The sequence below is a fragment of the Chelonoidis abingdonii genome, chromosome 11 (genome assembly GCF_003597395.2).
Source record: "Chelonoidis abingdonii isolate Lonesome George chromosome 11, CheloAbing_2.0, whole genome shotgun sequence".
Classification (NCBI taxonomy): domain Eukaryota; kingdom Metazoa; phylum Chordata; order Testudines; family Testudinidae; genus Chelonoidis; species Chelonoidis abingdonii.
This window is the reverse complement of record NC_133779.1, coordinates 29,922,796-29,944,110: the sequence shown is the minus strand read 5'-3', so window position 1 is coordinate 29,944,110 and position 21,315 is coordinate 29,922,796. Positions and strand designations below refer to the sequence as shown.

The window sequence follows — 21,315 nt, the reverse complement described above, 5'->3', positions numbered from 1 at the left end:
CAGGTCATTCAGCAGGAATTTTGGATGTGCACAAAACACAGACAGGATTGGTTCCCATATGGTTACAGAGCTGCAGTAAAGTGGAACAATTTTTAGCTTGTGTGATTGGAGGATCTCTGGATGCAGATTATAAGACTGTCCTCCATAAATGAGGAAAAGTTGAGGTGCCTTTATTTTTCTTTTCTTCCACTCTTTCTTTCTACGGGGAATTTGCCAATGCAATATCACTGTCTTCCTTCTAAACAAACAAACAAAAGGCAATGGCTGTTGAAAATAGCAATTCCAGTCCTAATAACCCCTGGGAAGCATTTCTTGCTCAACTTTATCCTACTTTTTCTACAGCAAGTTACAGTGGATCAGTATATTTGATTTGGGAGAAATGAAGTAACAGCTGCCCAAACTGAGCTTGAGCACTCCTGAATTTTGAGGTGTTCAAATCTGGAAGGCAGGTACTAGATTCCCTTTCTGAATATTAGCTATATCTGGAAAGGAAAAGTCAATTTCTGCTTCCATGGCTCAGAAGTGGAAATCCTTCTACGTGCCTGGTACTGTATCTAAAGCTGCCCAGGTGCGGTAGAGCCTCCCCTCCATTACTTTTCATTTTAAATTCTAGTGGGATCCATGTACCTCCCTTGCTAGGCTTCAGCTAGAGAGGGGCACTGTCCATTTAGACCAACCAATTCCTTCTTTGGGGGCTGCAAGGTGAGGTCACACCAGTATCCCTAATCCAGTCTGGGGGTGTCTGCTGAAGGGGATACCAGGGCCAAAGCCTTCTACTCCTTGGGCACACTCGTTCCCCACTCACAGTGCCACCCTGCTCTAGCAGTGAGCTCAAGCTGCAGCATGAGGTTTAAGTACCATACTTCCTCCCCTCCAGTCTTGCTGGTAGTGACCAAGGGAATGCTGGGAAATGTAGTTCTTTCCCTGCTCCAGGGCTGGGTCTATAGGCAGGGAGCTAACCAAGGAACTACAGCTCCCAGGGCCCCCTGTTGGTTCTCAGCTCCCAGGCTGGATCCCTGCCAGCTGCCGCCCATGAAAATGGGCTGCCTCAAGCAGCTGCTTGCTCTGCTGGTGTCTAGAGCCTCCCCTGGCTGGGTGACCACTTCCATTCTTTGTACCTCAATCTCACCATCTGTAAATGGGGTGAAAATAGTGACCCGCCTCTTAGGCACAGCACCAGGCACAATTAATGACTGCAAAGTGCAGACAGACCCTTAGCTGAAGACAGCTGTAAAAGGGCAATGTATTATCCATCTCCCTACACCACTTGCAGCCCCCTTTGGGCCAGGTCCCAAACGATCTTTCCCCTTCTATCGTCACTGGAATGTTGATGCTCCTGTTTCAATACCTTGGAGCAGATCCTGTATATTGTCATAGCTCCACTGAAGTCACCAGAGCTCTACCAGTCCACGCCAGCTGAGCAGTTCGCCCCTGCTGCTTCCCTATCATAGAGCAGCACAGAAAACATCCCTCAGAAAGAAAGAACCTTGCACGGGTTGCAATGAAATGCATCAGCTGAATATTCCCCACTCTGGCTCAAAACATGGCACAGTGAAAATGACTGAAAATAGATTTTAAAGTAACTTACAGACCAAATGCAACATGAAGAGGCACTTGCGTTTGGTCTGACATATGACATTCATGCTACCACTGCGTAAGAGAGTATAGGGCAGGTTTTTAGCAGCCTTTTCATTACAAGAAAGTTGCAGTGAAGAAAAGGGGTAAGGAAGCAGTTTCCCAGATCTCAGGAGAAGCAAACACTACAATTGATAGGACAATGCCACATCAAACTAAACCATCATATTTAGGGCTTAGACATCACCATGCCAATGCTCTTCAAATCCCCCCCAGCCCCAGTCCCGTTAATCACAAAGCTGATTCATTGCATGGGAACTTTAACGACTTTATTACGTATCTATGGCTGCAATAGCATCAAGAAATTGCAATTATGCTCAGGGCTCCACTGCACTGGGCATTGTATTAAGGCAGCAAGAGACAAAAGGTGGGGGAGAAAGGCAGAGCTATTATCCTCCTTTTATGGGGGGGAAACTGAGGCAGAGAAAGACTAAGTAACTTGCCCAATGCTGCCCAGAAAGTCAGTAGAGGAGCTGGGATTGGAACCCAGAGCTCTGGTCCAGCATCTTAAGCACTAGTGTTTGTGCCCTCATTGCTAGGTGAACAGCTGCTTCAAAGTCTGTGCAGGAGGGGATTTACAAGAAAGGCGGGCACGGGCATGGAGAAGAGAACCAGAGCATTCCCCAGTGCATGTTTTGTGGGAGGGAGTCTTTAAAAATTCTCCAAGCCTCACAGAATGAAGAAAGCTGCAAATGTTGACATGCCCAAGCCAGTCGATACATGCAGTTATGGCCCCAAAGGAGCCAACGAACAGGACACTTCAGGGAAAGGGTTGTGCAGCCCTAGTCTGTGGCCTTACCTATCTCCAACTACAGCCAGTGAAAAGCCTCCCATTGACTTCAATGAGATTTTGGCTCCTAAGTGATTAAATTCCTTTTGTAAATGAAATTTAATCTCCTCAATCAGTTAGGTGAGCACCACAATGCCTAACTATCTTTAAAAAGCTGGGCCTAAGGATTTATTTGTACACAAAAATGAGTCTGGAGTAAGATAGGCTGTGAATTTAAAGTGGATTAGCTATGCCTGATTCTCCATATGTGGTCACACTTATTCTGGAATAAGAGTGCCTTATTCCAAATTAGCTTAATCCACTTTCAAAGGTGATAAACAATTTAAACAGACACTAAAGGTAGATACCTATAGAGTCAACACGAGGCCCCAAGAAGTGGATGTCTGTATTAAGAAGACTGCAATGCACTGATGAAGGTGTGGGTCAGTGGCAGAAGTGAGAACAGTTAGGCCATGTCTACTCTACAAAGTTAAATTGACCTTCATCCACCGCTGCAATTAAAACTTGTGTCAGCAGAGCGACCACAGTAGGTGCTCTTGCATCAACAGGGAGACCAGTGAACTATGGATAGCAATCACAACATGCAACTCACGACCATCTACTACTGGGTGTTCTGGGAAGGGTTTGCAAAGCCTCCTATGGGCAGGCTGAGCATCCCATGATGCAGTTTTCTCTGTCCCATCATTCTGTGGGCTTCCTAGTACGTTTCGTGCTGCTTTTCAACAGACCCTGTAAACGGTGCACCCGCCCTCTCTATCAGCGAGCTTGGCTCTGCCTGCTCTCCAGTCTTGTGATGAGCATTGTGAACACAATATGCAGTATTTCATGAGTTGGGAATCTGATGACAATACGGTGGTGTCTGCCCTGCTGTGTGCCATGGACAGAAACAATTCAAGGTTGATTTTGGCATGCACAGAACAGCTGCACACAGTGGACCATTGGTCCTGGGTGCGAGAAACTAGCACCGAGTGGTGGGATCGCATCGTTATGCAGATCTGGGATGACAAGCAGTGACTGCAGAACTTTTGGATGTGCAAAGCCACCTTCCCGGAACGGTGTGTGGAGCTCACCGCAGCCCTCTGGTGCAAGGACACTAAAATGAGAGTTGCTCTCACTGTGGAGAAGCAAGTGGTGATCACTGTGTAGAGGTGGGCAACGCCAGCCTGCTACCGATCAGCCACGAATCCATTTGGAGTGGGGATGTCCACCGTGAGGGTTGCAGTTATGCAAGTGTGCAGGGCCATGAATCGCCTGCTGCTAGGAGGGCCTGTGACTCCAGGCAAGAGGCGTGAAATAGTGGATGATTTTGTGGCAATGGGATTCCCTAACTGCAGCAGGGCGATAGATGGCACATACACATCCCCATTTTGCCCCAAGACAACCTTGTGAAGGGGCACATCAGCAGTAAGGGCTACTTTCCCATGGCATTGCAAGCACTGGTGGATCTCTGGGGTCATTTCATGGACATCAACACAGGCTGCTCAGAGAAGGTGCAGGAGACTTTCAGCTTGAGGAACACTGGCCTGTACAGAAAGCTGCAAACAGTGATTTTCTTTCCAGACCAGAAAATTTCCATGGGGCTGTAGAAATGCCAGTAGTGATCCTGGGAGAGCCAGCCTATCCCTTGCTCCCTTGGCTCATTAAGTCGGACACTGGCAACCTTGAACGCAGTAAGGACTCTTCAATAACAGGCTCAGCAGGTGCAGAATGACTATCGAATCTGCCTTTGGCTGCATAAAGGGGGCACTTGTGCTGCCTCTTTGGCAGATTAGACCTCAGTGAGGAAAATATTCCCATGGTCATAGCAGCCTGCCGAGCTCTGCATAACATTTGTGAAGCTAAGGGGGAGACATTTCCACAGGGGTGGAGCACTGAGATGGATTGACTGGCTACTGCTTTTGAGCAGCCAGATACCAGGGCTGTTAGAGGGGCTCAGCAGGAGCTATTCAAATGAGGGAGGCTTTAAAAGAGAATTTTGACAATGAGCCACAGTAACATGTTTCTGTAATGTATTGAGCCAGGCATTGTTTTCTTGCACCGTAGTGTGTGTGTGGGGGTCAAGATGGGATAAAGGGGGGATTCAGTAGGCTACAGTTCTGAATACTGGCACCACTTCCACAGGCGGGGGTGATAACAGCTGATCTCTCACTGCTGGGGGTAACTGAGGATGCCAAGGTGCAGCTCCTTCAGGCATGTGGCTAGAGCATGGGTCCTGACGCTGTGCGCTGCTTTGGTGCCTGCAGAAGTAATTGCTGATTGGGGCAGTAAAGTTTCTTACCCCAGGGCAGCCCTCCCAAAAAACCGTGGACAGAGGATTGCTGATTACCTCCAGGGAAGTTTTCTAGAGACCTCTATGGAGGATTCCCGAGATATCCCAGTGTGCATAAACTAACTTTTTCCGCAGGGGCCCCTCTAGATGCAGAGAGGAATGAGCAGCAGATATAAACTGTTAGCGTTTTTTTCAATCTCTCTTCTACCTCAATTAAAAAGCAGAACATTGCCAGGTCTCCCTGCAATACTGACGCACAAGTACTTACTGGAGCTTCCCTCTCTTACCTCAGGCATGTCAGAACTCGAGTATTGGGACTGGCTAGACCCCTTGGGAGTTTAAAAAAAAAAAAAAGCCTGATTTGTCACACCACCAGATGTTGCTGTCCCCCATCTTCCTCTAGCTCCACTTCCTCATGCCCTACGCTGTCCTTGAGGTTCATGCCCCTGGCCACTGTCTCCAGTCCCCCCAAGTACCCACAGGGCACTTGGCAGCGGAGGCGGGGCTGTGGCCATGGATGGCATGCAGCTCCTTGTAGAAACTACATATGTTTGGCGCTGCACCAGAGCAACTATTGGCCACTCTTGCCTTCTGGGACACCTGCCTCAGTGCCTTGATTTTTGCCCAGCACTGCCACATGTCCCTATTGGTTCCCTTCTCCTCCATGCCACAATCCTTTTGCCCATAGGTATCAAAGTTCCTGCAGGCTAGAGCGGAGCTGTGACTGCACAGCCTCCTCTCCCCACCCACACAGCAGATCCACCACCTCCAGCATACTCCAGGGAGGGGCGTTTGCTGTGAGGAACCAGCATGGTCAGCTCGGCAGGTTCTGTTTGAGCTCTCCACGTCGAGCAAACTGGAAGAACAATTTCAAAAATGGCCAGGGCTTTAAAAGGGAAGGGGCACATGCCAGTGTACCTGGCTGCAGAGCAGCAGAGTTCAAACCACTGACCAGAGCAGTCACAATGGGCATTGTGGGACACCTCCTGGAAACCACTTAGGACAACATAAGCAATGCCGTGTTTACACTGACACTGCATTACTCTAACTATGCCTCTCGTTGAAGTGGTTTTCATATGTGAGTGTGGCAGGAGACTGAAACTGGTTGCAGTGTGTACACCTCTACTGGTAGGTCGACGTAAGCTGCCTTACGTCGACTTAACTCGTAGTGTAGACAAGCTCTTAGAGCAGAAGAGGAGATTGGCAGCAGCAGAGCATTCATAAATGATAAGGAATTCTCAGTGGGACCACGGAAGGAGAGCTACAATGGGAAGCAAAGACTCAGAGCCCTTCAAGGAACTGTGGAAGGAAAATGGGATGATGGTTGGAGTGCGACAGGACATGCCCAAAGGATGTCTCAGCTTGATTTTATTGTTAAATGCCCGTAAGGTTTCTGTACCAAGGAGATACTCTCGTTCCAAAATGGTGACTTGTCTCAGCCATCTGACTCTTGATCAGCATCAGCCAAGTCCACACAGACCCTCTGCCCACCCACCTTACACTATACTCAAAACATCAAGACTTGAGTCTCCTGAAACCAGACAGGAATCCAAGCCCACAACTTGACAACAGTTCTACAGACTTTAAATGTGGGGCACTTCCTCAGGAAACTTCAAGTCTGTGTGTTCTCGGTTAACAATGGGGCCAGGTTAGGTAGGCAGGTGACAACTATTTTCTCCATCCCCTCTAGAGAAGCAGATTCATTTTGTTTCACAAGCTGTAATAATCTCTCTTTTGCAGCTAATTAGACCCAAATGTTGGACAAAAATCAAACTGAGGGACATAACGAAGGAAAAAAAAAAAAAGCACAGGAAGCTTAAAATAAGGTATCTAAACTCAGGGTGGAGGTGGGGGGTTGTTTTTTAAACTAAAAATTTCCTACCATTGTTGCCACCAATTCAGCTTCAGTGACATTTGTAGCTACACAAACATTAGCATGGACAAGTCTCCAGGCAGCAGCTGACATTTTATGTACTACACGACTTCAAGTCTTCAGTCAGAGCAGATCTGAGAGACATGGGGCTTAAAATGCTGGTATGCACCACGGCGTTGATGCTATGCTAGTGTTCCCACGCACATTGGCACTGGAGGTGTGAAACATCATCGCAACAGAAGGACATTTTGAAGAGCAATAAGCCTGATGTAGATGTCCTACATTTTTTCAGATGAATTTATACTCCAATGAGAAAGTGAGGTTTGCACGGGATGGAAGAAACCTCCCCATACTCGAGTGACAACAGAGAGATGTTTGGAAGGCTGCCAGCCAGTTTATCATCTTCAGGAGCAGTTTGTTTGGCAGCTGCTTGCTTTAGGTACGTATGCGGCTTCACATCATCCCTCAAAGCCAAAAGTGCTGTCACAAGGCTATGCTGGAACTGGCAATAAAGTTTTTCAGGTTGAGCTGCTAGCTCCGTACTTGTAGCCATCTGAGCTCACTCCATCAAACTGTGATGGGATCGCTGCTGTTATGCTTTTTGGTGCTTTATGGCTCTGGTAACCTGATTTTCAAGTTTGGGATCGCTCTATCCACACTCATGGCTTTTACCTCCTATGCTCTTTATTATTTCAAACTGGATGATAAACGGTCGTGTCCTCTTTTAGGGGTTGATCCAGGCAAGGTGCCATGCACCTGTTGCAATGTGCAGCACACCCTCAACCCCAACTGCTGACCCTAGGAACAGAAACTCACAACATGATGGAAGACAACGTACTGCAGAATCAGGGTTTTGTTGTCGAGTTACAGAGATTCTGTAGTACAAATGAGTGAGTGCACATTAGTTGCTACCAATACCGCAAATCTGAGGCACGCGGCACAGCTTTGGTTAAACAATGCATTTATTTAGCAACCTGCACAAAAAGTTCTTATCCGTCCTTTTAAAATATATTTATTTGTAAAAGATCAAAAAGAAACCCCCGAAAAGGACATATCGCTATACCCAAACAATGTTTGCTGTTAACAAACTGGTTATGTGCAGCACCCATTTACAGAACAGCATTAAATTCTTATTTGAAATGTTGGAGGGTTTCAAGCTTTTATTTTTCCATTTTCCAAGACAGAGGTGGAGGGGAGAATCTTCAGAACACAGGATCATCATCATCTATGGAAAGAACAGCAGCCAATTTATGGGAAACAAGGAACAACAAAAACAAAACCCACATTATTGTACATTAATCACTCTGGAATATTCTGTTACCTGGCACAACTCTCAAGATCGTACACAGAAGGCAAAGAACAGAAGTTCATTTAACGGAATTGAAACAATCACCTAATGTGGGTTTCATCAGTGCCAGTGAGACGGGACATCCAGACAAATACCACACCATATCTGAGAGCACACAAACTCTTTAAAGGGCCAGTGTAATCTTTCTCCGTAAACTGAGAAGGCCTTGAATCAAAATATAGGTTAAAAATGGATATATAAGCTCTAAATGAGAAAGGGCTAGTTTCTCAGGATGCACTAGTTTTGGGGTGTGGTGCTGTCTCACAGGATGAGTCAGACTGGCTGACCATCTTGTATCACATTGATCTGCTCTCAGTGCTTAGAATTTGAAGCTCTTCTGCTTCTCCCTACACTCTTATCTTAAACCAGCATATAAACATGAACTAATTTGCAAAATCATTTCCTCACTACCACCACGCCTTGAGCTAGGAGGTTCCTAAAGGAAACCGTCAGCTTCCATAGCATACACCAATCAGCCAGCAAAACAACACTGATGGGTCACAACTGCCTAAAGAGGAGAATGCAAATCTAACCCAAAGAGCCCCAACCAGGCCACAGAAGGTCTATGCACAGAAAGAAACTTTTCTATGTTCACTACTGTTCCCTGAACTGCCTTACAAGCGCAACAGAGCATTCCTGTAGCACCTTGGCATGGAATGCAATCATTCTAGTCCTTATGAGACTTTCAGCTCACCACACTGTCTTGGGTGTGATTTCGTGGTGCTCAGGACCTGTGCCCAGAATTGCTGTCCTAAGGAAATCATCAGCTGCAGCCAAGCCATCCATTTTCACAAATATAAACCTAAACCTTTGTTCACAGTTCCAAATGAGCCCTTTTCTTGGGGAGAGATTCACTTCAGTTTGAGACACAGATACAAAAGGGTTTTGGTTTTCTCCCCAGGGGTTCAAGTAAAAAAATCAACTTGATGTGTTTTAACGGGAAGCTCATCTGATTTGTATTTAATGGGGAATAGAACAAGTATTTTCATTAAAAAGATAATCGGAGAGTTTGCTGTTGAGATTAAAAATGCTGAATAATGTTAGAAAGCCCAAACCAAAGTATTAACGGAGTTATAAAAACAAGATTTAAATGAGAATCTGAGTGTGAAGTTGAAGTGCTGAGAGCTTGGGATAATCACCATCCATCCAATCAGCTACTTGACTTGTGATCACTTACTAATCCAGAGTTCCTCAAATTGTGGGGTGGGCCGGAACGCTCCGGGAGGCTACGGCGGGGCCTGGGCCAGCCTCCATAGGGAGGCAGCGCCACCCAGCTCCACCCCACACCGCTCTGCCCCCGAGCCAGGGCCAAGACTACGAACAAGAGTGGAACTGCATGTGGCTGTGGGCTCAGCTGCAGGCTGCAGCCCCCCATCATGGCCTGAGCTGTCTCCACCCCTGCCCTCAGCCATGGCCCCTTGCCATGGCTCTGTTCCCAGCCCCGCTCCTTGCCCAGATGTGGTCCCTTTACCCCTGTCCGTCCCAACCCCACACTGGGAGCCGTGGAAGGTTGATGGGTAAGGGGGGCGCGACCCTGAAAAGTTTGGGGATCACTGTGCTAGTGGGATTCACTGGTTAAACACTAGACGTTACATAGAAAATGGAAGCATAACTCCTTTATTTTATTTTTTTCCTTTTTTTCCTTTTTTCCAGGTAGCACTACAAAGACATTCAAATATTAAAGCCACGTTACAGGCCGTCCTTTAAACACACTTAAAATAACCAAATTAACCATGTCAAGTGACCCTAGAACACAATATTGTCAAAATAAAAGTTTTTAAAAAAATAAAGCCACTGGGCAACCAATTGAGAAACCCTCCACATAGAAACAGGTTGATCCAATCACTACTGGCTGCCCAGCGCTAGGCTATCAGCTTTCCCACATGGGCCTGCTGGCTGTACACCAAGTGCTGAGACCACGCCCTTCACCCTCGTTTCTGTCAGTGCAGCTAGGACACCTTTCCTTTGCTCAGCAGATTTTATGGAATGGTAGCCCAAACAAGCAGAACTATCAAAGCCTGATTTTTTCTATTGCCGAGAGGTGCTGCTGAGAAATGCCTGGCTTTAAAAATAGACTAGATGTGAAACTGTGGAGATTTAAAAAAAAAAAAGCAGTTTTTCCCTGTGTGAGTCCTGGCCACCTCTCTTTAGAAGGCACTCATTGGTATGCAGAGAATCTCTGTGGTTAGTGATTATACTGTCGTGTAACAGGTATTAGAGAGTTAGCACTCTGGCCCTATTCTTAGCACCACCACTTCAGACTGTTTAGAGTAGCACTTTCCCCTACTCATAGTGTCACCTCTACTGGAACATATTTTTTGCTTTCCCGGAAGAGAAAAACTATGCAAAATTGCAAACCACAATACCAAACAGGAGAAACCATTACAGTTTTTTCCCCTCTCTTGTTTTAGACAGCATGTTTTACAGGGGTGTTTTTAAGTACAATGTGCTGTGTCTAATGGAGAACTATGAGTCCAAAGGAATTAAACATTTCAGACTCTGTCATTTCTACTGCCAACTGTCATTTATAAGTTGGCTGGTTTGCCAAAAATGGCTCTGAGCAAGCAGCTTATGTACCTCTTTACAATGCAGCACCCACTTCACTGCCCCAAAGTGGGAGCGCACAAAGTGCAAGATCCCCTTCCAAAAAAAAAAACAAACAAAAAACAAAAATCAAACTTGTCAATTTCAGACAGACACTCCAGATCCAGCTAGAAACTGCCTCCAATTTCAGGCTGGATGTCTAAAGTGAACAAGGATACAACTTTTTAAAGATACAAACCCAATAAACTTGTGTTTTCCTTTACACGTCATGGGACATATTTAAAGCTTAAGAGAAATACCAGAGCTTAAAAAATGTGCCTGCCTCAATCTACCTATTTTGCTGTGGGGAGGGTTTCTTTCAGGGGGGGAGGAGAGGGGGGGGCGCACAGGAAGGGAACGTAATAGAGGGAGAGGGACTGTTGCCATAATCAACTTTACTCTTATGGAATGACGCAATTTCTGTAATGATTTAAGCACAATTTAAAACAAATCTACAGTACGTTATTTCAAGGGGAAAAACACTAAAATTGCCAAATGTCATAGACTAAACAGCAACTCATATTTATATATAAAAAATTAAAGTCATGTGAACATTATCTCAGCAAATGCTACAACAGTGGTTAGGCATCATCGTCTTCCTCTTTTTTGTCCTTCTTCCCATCGCCCTCGCCCTCAGCTGTCTCACTGGTGTCTCGTCTCCTTTTTCTGTTACGGGCATTAAGTCTATTTTTAGGAGGAGGCAAAGGGTCCATTCCAAGTACTTTGTGTATCTGCCTGAAAGCTAGCATCCTTAAAGCATGCTAGAGGAGGAAGCAGAAGAAACATTAAGGATGGTATATTGTCAGGACAGCAGTAGGCATGATACAGCTGATACTACACAGCCTACAGTATCTTCTATGTACAGCAGCCTTTATAGTCACACACTGCAGGCTGGAGTTTAAAAAGTTAATGACAACGTGTTCTAAATATCAAGCACAGATACAAAAATATAAAGGACCTTACTGCAAAGCTGCTGAGAGCTCATAACTTCAATTAAAATCAGTGAAAGCTGAGCTAGCCAGTTCCTCTGAAAAAATCAGGCCTAAAAATGTTTGTCCTGAACCAAAACCTGCTGAAGTCAATGCAAATCTTTACAATAGTTTCTAGCTCTTAAAAAGACTGTTTCCAAAGCCCAATGAAGAGCTAGAAACTACTGTAATTTGTTTAGTACAAGAAACAGTGTACAAATAGCGGCAGTCTTCTCACATCCCACACTGCACCATCCTGGAATGATCTCCTGCCTGATATACTGACAGAAGTAATTCTAACTCCCCCAATCCTTTAGTCCTAGACATCTCTTTTGGGTACTCATTATTCACTGGGGTCCAAGTAGAAAATGCTATACAGAGTCCACATAGGAATATTTAAACTAAAGTCTTGAGTTTAATACAAGCCAGAAAGGTGAAAGGTCAATATTTAACTGGTAAGCCTACCAGGGTTGTTCTGCGCACAGGCAATACTTAGCTCAGAAACAGATCAGTGTGAATTTCTAAATCAAATATCTGACTTCAGCCTACTGCTCTGGAGATGTCAGGCAAGATTACATACACTAAAAGCATTTTTAATGATTTCTACCATGCAGTGGCTGGCTTGCAATAAGATTTTTTTTTATTTTAAAATTGCATAACATTGCCTGCCAACATCCTAAGAATCTTTGACTGATAATAATATCATTGCTTATGTGGCTAGCAGGAGCAGATTTTAGATACTGTGATCAGAAAAGGCAGTGTACAGCTTGCCTCTCCACATAAAATCTGATTAAACTGGCAGTTTTTGATGCCAGTGGATGTAAAGAAGAACTTTCACACTATTTATTAAGAAAATTAATAGTATTATAAAGAAATATGGTTGTGAACATTTTTTAAAGTATTAACTCACAAACATATGGATTTGATTTTTTTTTTCTTTTACTTCACTTGTTACCTTTACACTAACCACTAGATTGCTAACAAGATTAGAGAAAAATAATATTTTTTTCATTGCATTTACTTTTTGACAATTCTGTGTTTTCTAGTCCATTTCACTGGTTTTCCCTATAGTCAGTTTTCCCTTGTTTTTATGTATTTACCCCTTAATCCCTCCAAGCCGCCCAGGAGAGAAAACTGTTTTGAAAATACAAAAATATGACTAAAAATGGGTAGAGAGACTTGGGGGCAAATGCAATGCTGAAACTGACTTAACTCTCTTTAAAGGCAACTTTATTCTTCAATGTGAGGTATTTTTCACATTGATGTATTTCTTTATTTTCAAAGAAGTGTGTAAATTAGGTGCAGCTTTCAGGGTCATAGAGTTGTTAACATGGCTTTTGAGGTCACAAACACACAATCGCAAACCAGAGGTTGTCCCTTCCATAGGTGCTGTAGCTGTTTTCAAAACCTTAAGTGGAAAGGATAGAGTAACCTCAAAATACCGGTGTATACCTTACAGAATGCTTCTATTGAAGTTTCCTTCTCAATGCTATTAGAAATAACTGTCTTATCTACCTGTGCACTGGCTGTAATATCCTCTCGTTCCTGACTGGTCATAGTCTCTAGAGCATCCATTGCATCTTTCTCACAGGGATCTTGTAGCCCAGGTCCATCTGAATGCAAGGGGAAGAAGGAACCACAACTCTAAAATTCACCATGATCAGGGTTTAAGAAAAAGATGATCAAAAAAATCACATTTTCCTAACATACAGTGTTAGTTGCAGTATCACTGATATTGCTTTTCACTAGTTACACTGTTTGGTTACTTTTCTGCACTTCACTCAAGGAAGAAGGAAACCTCACTAGTCAGTTTCATTTCTGCATTCTCAGGGACTGGCATAGAATGCTGAAGTGCTTGGGCTTTATATTTTTTAAATATTGCTTTAAAGTTTTAATGAGAGCAATATTATTAATCACATGCAAGTGTTGGGTCTAAATGATCTGAATCTCTTTAAGCACTTCAAAATAAAAAATAATCAACACCTTCCCTTCAATCAAAAAGGCACATACAACACATCTGCCACTTTCTGAAAGCAGAGCTACCAACACCATTGAGTCCCTGAATCAATGCTGCGGACAGAGTTTATTCCAACAGACATACTTTAACATCTGTTCAGTGGGAAACAATCACAAAATGTAGCGTGTACTCCGGGATGACAATACAGATGGCCCAATTCCATTGTTTCAAAGATTTTGTGGCGCAACATTACAGATATTAGTTTAGAACTGACCCATCAAGAGTGTTCCTGTGGCTACACATTCAAGAACTCGGCGCATGGCATCTCCAGGACTTAGCGGACTTGTTGCACTACTTAAAGCCTTTTCTACAAGAAGTTCCATTGCCTGCAGGAAGGACAAAATCAGGATTGACTTTTTAAATGAGGAAATTAAGCTAAAATACAGTTTCTTAAAAACATAAGCAATGATGTGTCCTCCACAAAAGGGTGGGAGCCTCTGCAGACAGCAAATAATGCCTTTTTTAGGGCTGTCTTGCTTTATTTCTTTGAAACTAGACTCAAGATACTGCTAAGGCAACCTTGTATTACCATCATGAACATCTAAGGTCCTGCAAAAAACCCTTCTTGTCTACTTGTGGTATGACAATAAATGAAAACATTTTACTTGCTTGTCAACAAAAATTACTTGGCTGAGAGAACGGACAAACAGAACTTTACCAGGCTGAGCTCAAGAGAATTCACAGCTCAGTTCAAAGTTGGCTACTAACTTAATTTCTAAAAACTCTTTTTAGCAAGTCACATGACAGAATTCTGCACCGAGAGGATTTACAGAAGTCTGGTCACTTTCTTAGGAAAATTAGGACTGACCAAAGGATTTTGACCACTGTATGCTACATGGGAACATTTAGACAGGCTCCTCTATGGTTTTTTTGGGCATTTATTAGTTGACAATAGCCCTACTATTTATTGGCACTTTTCTAAAAATGTTCAAATCTATTATCACTTGTTTATTAAATTATTTTGTAGACCTACAGGCGTCTACCAGTGAAACCTGTCAGCTTTTATCCAGCTTTCCTATTAAGTTTATATGATTCTAATACTACAATACTAGAAAGTTTCGTCCAATCATCAGTAGTACTATAGTCGCATTGGAAGTTCCCAGTCAAGATCCCATTGTACTAGACAGTGTATACACACAGTAAGAGAGTTCTAGGCCCATGGTACTTACAATCTTCCAGCTGCGGTAAGAGCTGGAAGAGAAGGGATAGCATGGTGAAGAAAGCAAATGTGCTTCCCTCTCAAGAACTGCACATGTGCAGAAAGAGGAGGGGGTAGAAAGAGGGGACTATTGTATAAGTAAGTACCAGTGGGTCTCTCTCCAAACGTTAGGTTCATTTCTTCAGCCAAATATAACGAAAGCAAGTCCCTCAGCTGCTCCTAAACCAGCAGCACAAAGGCAACAAAGGCAGATGAACAAGATCAACACCAGGGTTCAGTTACACTGGAGGGATAAAACGTGTTCTTAGTATTTACTGAGGCAATCCATGAGTTAGACTAATGCAGCAGCTAGTATTGCAGAAGGTTTTTTAAGAACTGTATGGTTTACAATAAATACAATCCAACTAGCTTCCCCAGTTGTTTAAGACTCTCTGAAGTAGACAAACTACTCTTTACAGAATATTTATATGCTTAATATGAATAGGACTCCTGGAAGCCTTGTGAGAGAAGAGAGAGTTCCAGCTACGTATGGAGCATGTAAACTACTGTATGGACACAACATTTGTGTCCATACAGCATAGTCGATTTAGAGCTCAGCTGTGTTAGGAGTTTGTACGTTAAACACATCTGACTCTGTATACAGTGTCAACAGTCATGCTGGTGTGGCTGTTCACAGTCTGAGGAAAGAGACCTCCTCTCTCAGAACTCCAGCAATCATACTGCTTATGTGGCTTGCAGACATGGGCTGTGGCACCATACTTGTTATAGCCAAATATGAAGTTGAAAATCTGAGATGACTGCAGATATGCAGTAATTATTTTTAAACGATCCCATTCTCCACCCCCACAAGAGGAACTAGAATTGAATAACTACATCAATTTGCTTTGGTGAAGAGGCTATGGAGGATGGGTTCCCTACTGCTGAGCAGCAGTCTTCTTATTACAGAAAAGGAAGGGTAAATGTAGGCCATACTCTGGGACCCACTGAGGTCAGTAGGCTTTGTCACTGACATCAAAGATTCAGCCCTATGTATCCAATGTACTTGCCCGGTTAGCTTATCTTTTACTTCATTTCAATGCCCCCAATAATCATCACTTTTCCTAAAAGCGTCTTACATGATAGCAATCAAAGGAAGGGTGTCACAGAAAATGCTTCTGTCTTCTTACCCAATCTGGAAGTGCCCCCCATGTTGGTACACGCTGGCAAAGATCTCGCAGAACCCTGATGATAATCACACATGACTGCAGACCGTTAGCTCTAGCCTTTATGGAAATAAAGGAGACTGTTTGCTAACAGAAAATATCTAAGACAATAAAAACCTAAGTCATACTTTTAATGAGTTTTGTTTTGTTGTTTGTATCTTAAGAGTCTGAAGAAAATATTCTCCTTACCTGAATATTAAACCATTTGACTTCACATGGAGCAAAGTGTCCACTATGTACTACTCCATGTAAAAAATGCAACGGGGTACTGGCATTCTAAAAAAATGCTGAGGTAGAACACAAAACCAAAAGCGATAAAGAAACTAACCTATCTAGTTAAAAGAAGGCTACACCAATTGTGTTCAATATTTTGAGCACTCTCAGGGTAAGCAACATTATTTGTGGATTCAGTGCTAGTAAAGGCATTCGATTGGCAGCTCTGAATACTCAAATCCTCTACTTATCCACAAAGCAGGTAAAGAATGATCAGAACAGGGCAGACTTCACTTCTCCATTAGCCAATGGATTGCAAGTGTCCTGGAGAGACCAACGGGGATGTTGTCTCTAAGGATCTATTCAGCTCTTGATTTTCTGTTGGGGTTGCTGCACAGTGCTAATTATGGTGGTGGATTTTATACGTATTTCTTAAACAACTAGAGAGACAAGGTGGGGTAATATCTTTTATTGGACCAACTTCCACTGATGAGAGAGACAAGCTTGCAAGCTGACACAGAGCTCTTCTTCAGATCTGGGAAAAGTACACAAGTGTCACAGCTAAATACAAGGTTTGTTTTGCATAGGGAATTAATATGCTAAACAGATTGTTTAGCGCACGGAATTAATATGTTGTAAGCAACCACTCAAGATTAATTGGGAATTAACATCTCTGCAATCAAAGAACAAAGGAAGGTCAGTGGGTCTTAAACAATCATCAGTTGTACTTGAAAGTTTACGGTTTAAAAGGGCATTTCTAAGCCAGGTGGTGAAGGTGACATATAAAAAGATCCTCTCAGATCCATTTATTGACAGAAGTTGACATATGCAGCCTTCTTTAGCCTGCCAGAATAAAGATAAGATATTTTGCTTCAGCAGGATTAATTTTGACCAAAACCCAACAAAAAACATTTAGAAATATTCCTATTTTAGGTTACTGTGCTGTGGAGAGAATGAGTTGGAATGTGTACACAAGAATTTGGGGATCAAATTATATAGAAGATGCTGCCAATAGCATCAGTTACACTTTGAATAAACATGATCAGCTCTGCAGCACAAAACTGTGCCTCCTTCCCCCTCCTGCCCCCTCCTTCTACCAGATTAGCAAATCAATGGGAAAAGGACAGTTACCTGTTCCATAACTGGCATTCTTCGAGATGTGTTGCTCAGGTGTATTCCACAGTAGGTGTGAGTGCTCACCACGTGCACCGGTGCCGGAGGTTTTTCCCCTTAGCAGTACCCATAAGAGGGGAGCACCACTGTGACTCCTGGAGTGGCGCCTCTATATTGCACTATAAGGGGAGCTGCACGCTCCCCCCACCCTCGGTTTCTTCTTGCCAGACAACTCCGACAGAGGGGAAGGAGGGTGGGATGTGGAATACAGCTGAGCAACACATCTCGAAGAACACCAGTTACAGAACAGGTAACTGTCCTTTCTTCTTCGAGTGACTGCTCATGTGTATTCCACAGTAGGTGACTCCAAGCTGTATCTGATGGAGATGATCGCATAATGCGAAGAAAAGGTGTGGACAGAGGACCACGTGGCAGCTCTACATGTGTCCTGGATAGGGACATGAGCTCCATAGGCGGCCGAGGAGGCCTGAGCTCTCGTAGAATGCATCTTAACAATAGGCAGCAGGGGAACCCCTGCCAGGCCGTACCACATGTGTATGCATGAGGTGATCCAGCGGGAAAGGCGCTAGGCTGAAATTGGTTGCCCTCTCATATGTTCGGCCAACGCAATGAACAGCTGCGAGGATTTCCGGAACAGCCTGGTATGGTTCAAGTAAAAGGTCAGTGCCCTAAGCACATCTAGAGTGTGTGGGTGGCGTTCCTCGTTGGAGGAATGGGGCTTAGGACAGATGTCCTGATCCATATGGAAGGCGGAGACCACCTTGGGGAGAAAAGCAGGGTGTGGGCGAAGCTGGACCTTATCTTTGTGGAATACTGTATATGGGGGCTCCGAGGTCAAGACCCTAAGCTCCGACACACGACAAGCTGATGTGATAGCAACAAGGAATGCTACCTTCCATGACAGATGGGACCAGGAACACATGGCCAAGGGTTCAAAGGGAGGACCCGTGAAACGGGATAACACTAGGTTTAGATCCCATTGCGGAGAGAGGGGGCCTGGCATACGGAAATGAACGATCCAGGCCCTTTAAAAAGCAGGAGGTCATATGGTGGGAAAAGACTGAGTGGCCCTGTACCAGGGGGTGGAAGGCCGATATGGCCGCCAAATGCACCTTGATGGAGGTGGGCGCTAGCCCTTGTGTCCTAAGGGACAAGAGGTAACGGAGAATGAGTTGGAGTGATGCAGACAATGGGGAGGTTCCCCACTCTCCCACCAACCTAAAGAACCTGGACCATTTGGCTAGGTACGTCTGTCGTGTGGACGGCTTTCTGCTTTCCAACAGAACTCGTTTGATGTTCTCCGAACATCTCTCCTCCTCCTCATCTAACAATGGAGCAACCACGCTGTCAGGTGAAGCGCGGCCAGGTTGGGGTGGAGGAAGCATCCCCATCTCCCCTTCCTGGGAGAGGAGATCTGGACAAAGTGGCAGCCTCTGCGGGGGAGCCGCTAGGAGTTGTAGGAGGTCCCGTACCAGTGTTGACAGGCCCAATCCGGGGCAATGAGGATGACCCGCGTCATATCTGCTTTTACTTTTTGCGGGACTTTGCCTATTAGGGGGAAAGGTAGGAAGACACAGAAAAGTTGGCCCGACCACTGAAGGAGAGAAGCATCCGAGATCTCCCCCTTTCCCCTGGAGCAGAACTGGGAGCAGCATCGGTTCTGGTCGGTTGCAAAAAGGTTGACTGGGGGAACTCCCTACTCCCAGAAGAGCTGTAGGATGACCTCACAGTGGAGTGACCACTCGTACTGGTGGGAAAAAAAAAACCTGCTGAGGTGATCGGCTTGCACATTGCGGACGCCGGGTAGGTGGAAGGTTTGCAGGGAGATATCGTGGGCTATACAGAACTCTCACAGGCTCAGGGTTTCCAGGCATAGGGCTGAGGAGCACGTTCCTCCCTGTCTGTTGATGTAATACATCACAGCCGTATTGTCCGTGAGGACTCTAACCACCTTTCCGTGTGAGTGCTCACTGAAAGCTATGCCCCCCCCAACCCTATTGCCCTGAGCTCCCTGACATTTATGTGTAGGGATAATTCCGAGGCCGACCACCTATCTTGTGTTTGAATGCTCCCTATATCGGCCCCCCAGCCCAGGTCCGAGGCATATGACACCAGGTCTAGTGAGGGGGAAACTTCTCGGAAGACGACCCCTTGCACCATGTTGCATGGGGAGGGACCACCATTGAAGGGTAGCAGCTACCTGAGAGAGTATCATGACAACCTTGTCCAGCCCGTCCCGGGCCTGGGAATACTGGGAGGCCAGCCAGAGTTGGAGGGCCCTCATTCTGAGCATGGCGTGGCGAACCATGTAGGTGCACACCACCACGTGCCTGACGATCTGAAGGCACACCCTCGCCGTCATCATGGGGAAGGCCGTGACTGAGGCAATCAGACCTTTGAGGGTCTCGAACCTGTCTAGGGGGAGAGAGAGGCTGTGGTCTCTAACGAGTCCAGTAGCGCCCCAATGAATTCTATGCATTGAACCAGAACTAACGTAGACTTGGTCTCGTTTACCACTAGGCCAAGATCTGCGCATGTGGACAGGAGAAGTCCCACCTGGGCCTGTACTTGGGACTGGGAGGTGCCCTTGAGAAGCCAATCTTTCAGGTATGGGAAGATCTGCATCCCTCTCCTCCGGAGGCAGGCTACAACCACCGCCATGCATTTGGTGAAAACCCTGAGAGCTGTGGAAAGGCCAAACGGGAGGACTGTGAACTAGTAATGGTCCCCCCACTACCAGCAATCGGAGGAAGTGCCTGTGTTGCTTGAATATATGGATAAGGAAATATGCGTCCTGGAGGTCCAGGGCTGCAAACCAATCCCTCGGGATCCAGACAGGGAACGACAGAGACCAGGGATACCATCCAGAACCTCTAGTGGACCATAAAACTGTTGAGATCTCATAAGTCTAGGATGGATCTGAGCCCCTCTTCCGCCTTCAGGATCAAGAAATACCAGGAGTAGAAACCCTTGCCCTGGAATTCTGCCAATACCCTTTCCACTGCCCACAGGTGGAGAAGGCGTGCCACCTCCTGGCCTAGGAGGCGAGCATGCTCCGGGTCCCCGAGGCTCACCCAGGGCGGGACGTGGTGGGAGGGGGGCGTGATGAAGTAGGGGCTGTCTGTGTGGGGAATGGAAGAGCAGGGGATGTCTTTAGGTGAGGGACAGGATCTTTAAGCCTGTAACCTGAGCCAGGCAGGGGGGAGGGGGTTCAGCACCTTTGCCCAGGAAGCTGGACAAAGGGATAGGCCGGCAGGAGGAGGGGCAGGTCAGTTGGGGTTTGGGGCTGTGAGGGCGGAATTCAGGGTATCCTACCTAGGATCCAAGAACCCTGAAAGCCCAGAAGGACTGGATGGAGGAGTCCTGACTGTGCTTGCAAGCTCTGCTGTAACCTGTGTTCCTGTTGTCCAATAAACCTTCTGTTTTACTGGCTGGATAAAAGTCACTGTGGGGTCCAGGAAGAGGGGTGCAGGGCCGGACTCCCCCACACTCCGAGACAGGGGTAAGGTGAACTGCAACATGTGGCTCTTGGAGATAGTGTTGATGACCCACTGGTCTGACGTTATATGAGACCACTCCACACGGAAGGCAGATAAACGGTTGCAGAACGCAAACTTTATTACCTGGGGGGCTTCCCTGGCAACAGGCCCAGTGGCCCCCCAGCGAAGAGTCAAAACCGCCTCTTTCCCTGCCTTTTGCCCTTCGAGGGGCCTGCCTGTGAGGCCAAGTGGGACTGACGTTGGGACCTACACCTCTGTTCCCTTGGTCTCATGGGCGGGAGCTCATATCTGTTTCTAGCAGGGGGAGCTGAAGTCTGCGTCCTGGGCTTGTCATAGAATATCAGGGTTGGAAGGGACCTCAGGAGGTCATCTAGTCCAACTCCCTGCTCAAAAGCAGGACCAATTCCCAACTAAATCATCTCAGCCAGGGCTTTGTCAAGCCTGATCTTAAAAACCTCCACCACCTCCCTAGGTAACCTATTCCAGTGCTTCACCACTCTCTGAGTGAAAAAGTTTTTCCTAATATCCTACCTAAACCTCCCCTACTGCAACTTGAGACCATTATTCCTTGTTCCGTCATCAGGTACCACTGAGAACAGTCTAGATCCATCCTCTTTAGAACCC

At 45.6% G+C, this 21,315-nt stretch overlaps 2 protein-coding genes across 7 annotated transcripts in view; both read right to left on the bottom strand.

Annotated features, from left to right (window-relative positions):
* Positions 1 to 6,791, bottom strand: part of MATK (megakaryocyte-associated tyrosine kinase) — a 41,493-nt gene extending 34,702 nt beyond the window's left edge. Inside the window, exon 1 of the mRNA XM_032774634.2 lies at positions 6,670 to 6,791. Within this exon, the coding sequence (XP_032630525.1) occupies positions 6,670 to 6,712 (43 nt within the window). The 5' untranslated portion in view covers positions 6,713 to 6,791. The remainder of the gene's footprint in view (positions 1 to 6,669) is intronic.
* A 2,725-nt stretch (positions 6,792 to 9,516) lies between these two features.
* The window catches only part of ZFR2 (zinc finger RNA binding protein 2), an 89,608-nt gene continuing 77,809 nt past the window's right edge, over positions 9,517 to 21,315 (bottom strand). For 2 of the 6 annotated variants that reach the window (XM_075070821.1, XM_032774560.2), the window contains 4 exons: positions 15,809 to 15,904; positions 13,698 to 13,809; positions 12,982 to 13,079; positions 9,517 to 11,259 (listed from right to left, as the gene is read on the bottom strand). In XM_075070821.1, the coding sequence (XP_074926922.1) occupies positions 11,080 to 11,259; positions 12,982 to 13,079; positions 13,698 to 13,809; positions 15,809 to 15,904 (486 nt within the window). In that variant the 3' untranslated portion in view covers positions 9,517 to 11,079. Of the gene's footprint in view, positions 11,260 to 12,981; positions 13,080 to 13,697; positions 13,810 to 15,757; positions 15,905 to 16,511; positions 16,901 to 21,315 lie in introns of those variants that run through there. The other 4 variants (XM_075070825.1, XM_075070822.1, XM_075070826.1 and 1 more) reach the window with 3 other exon arrangements.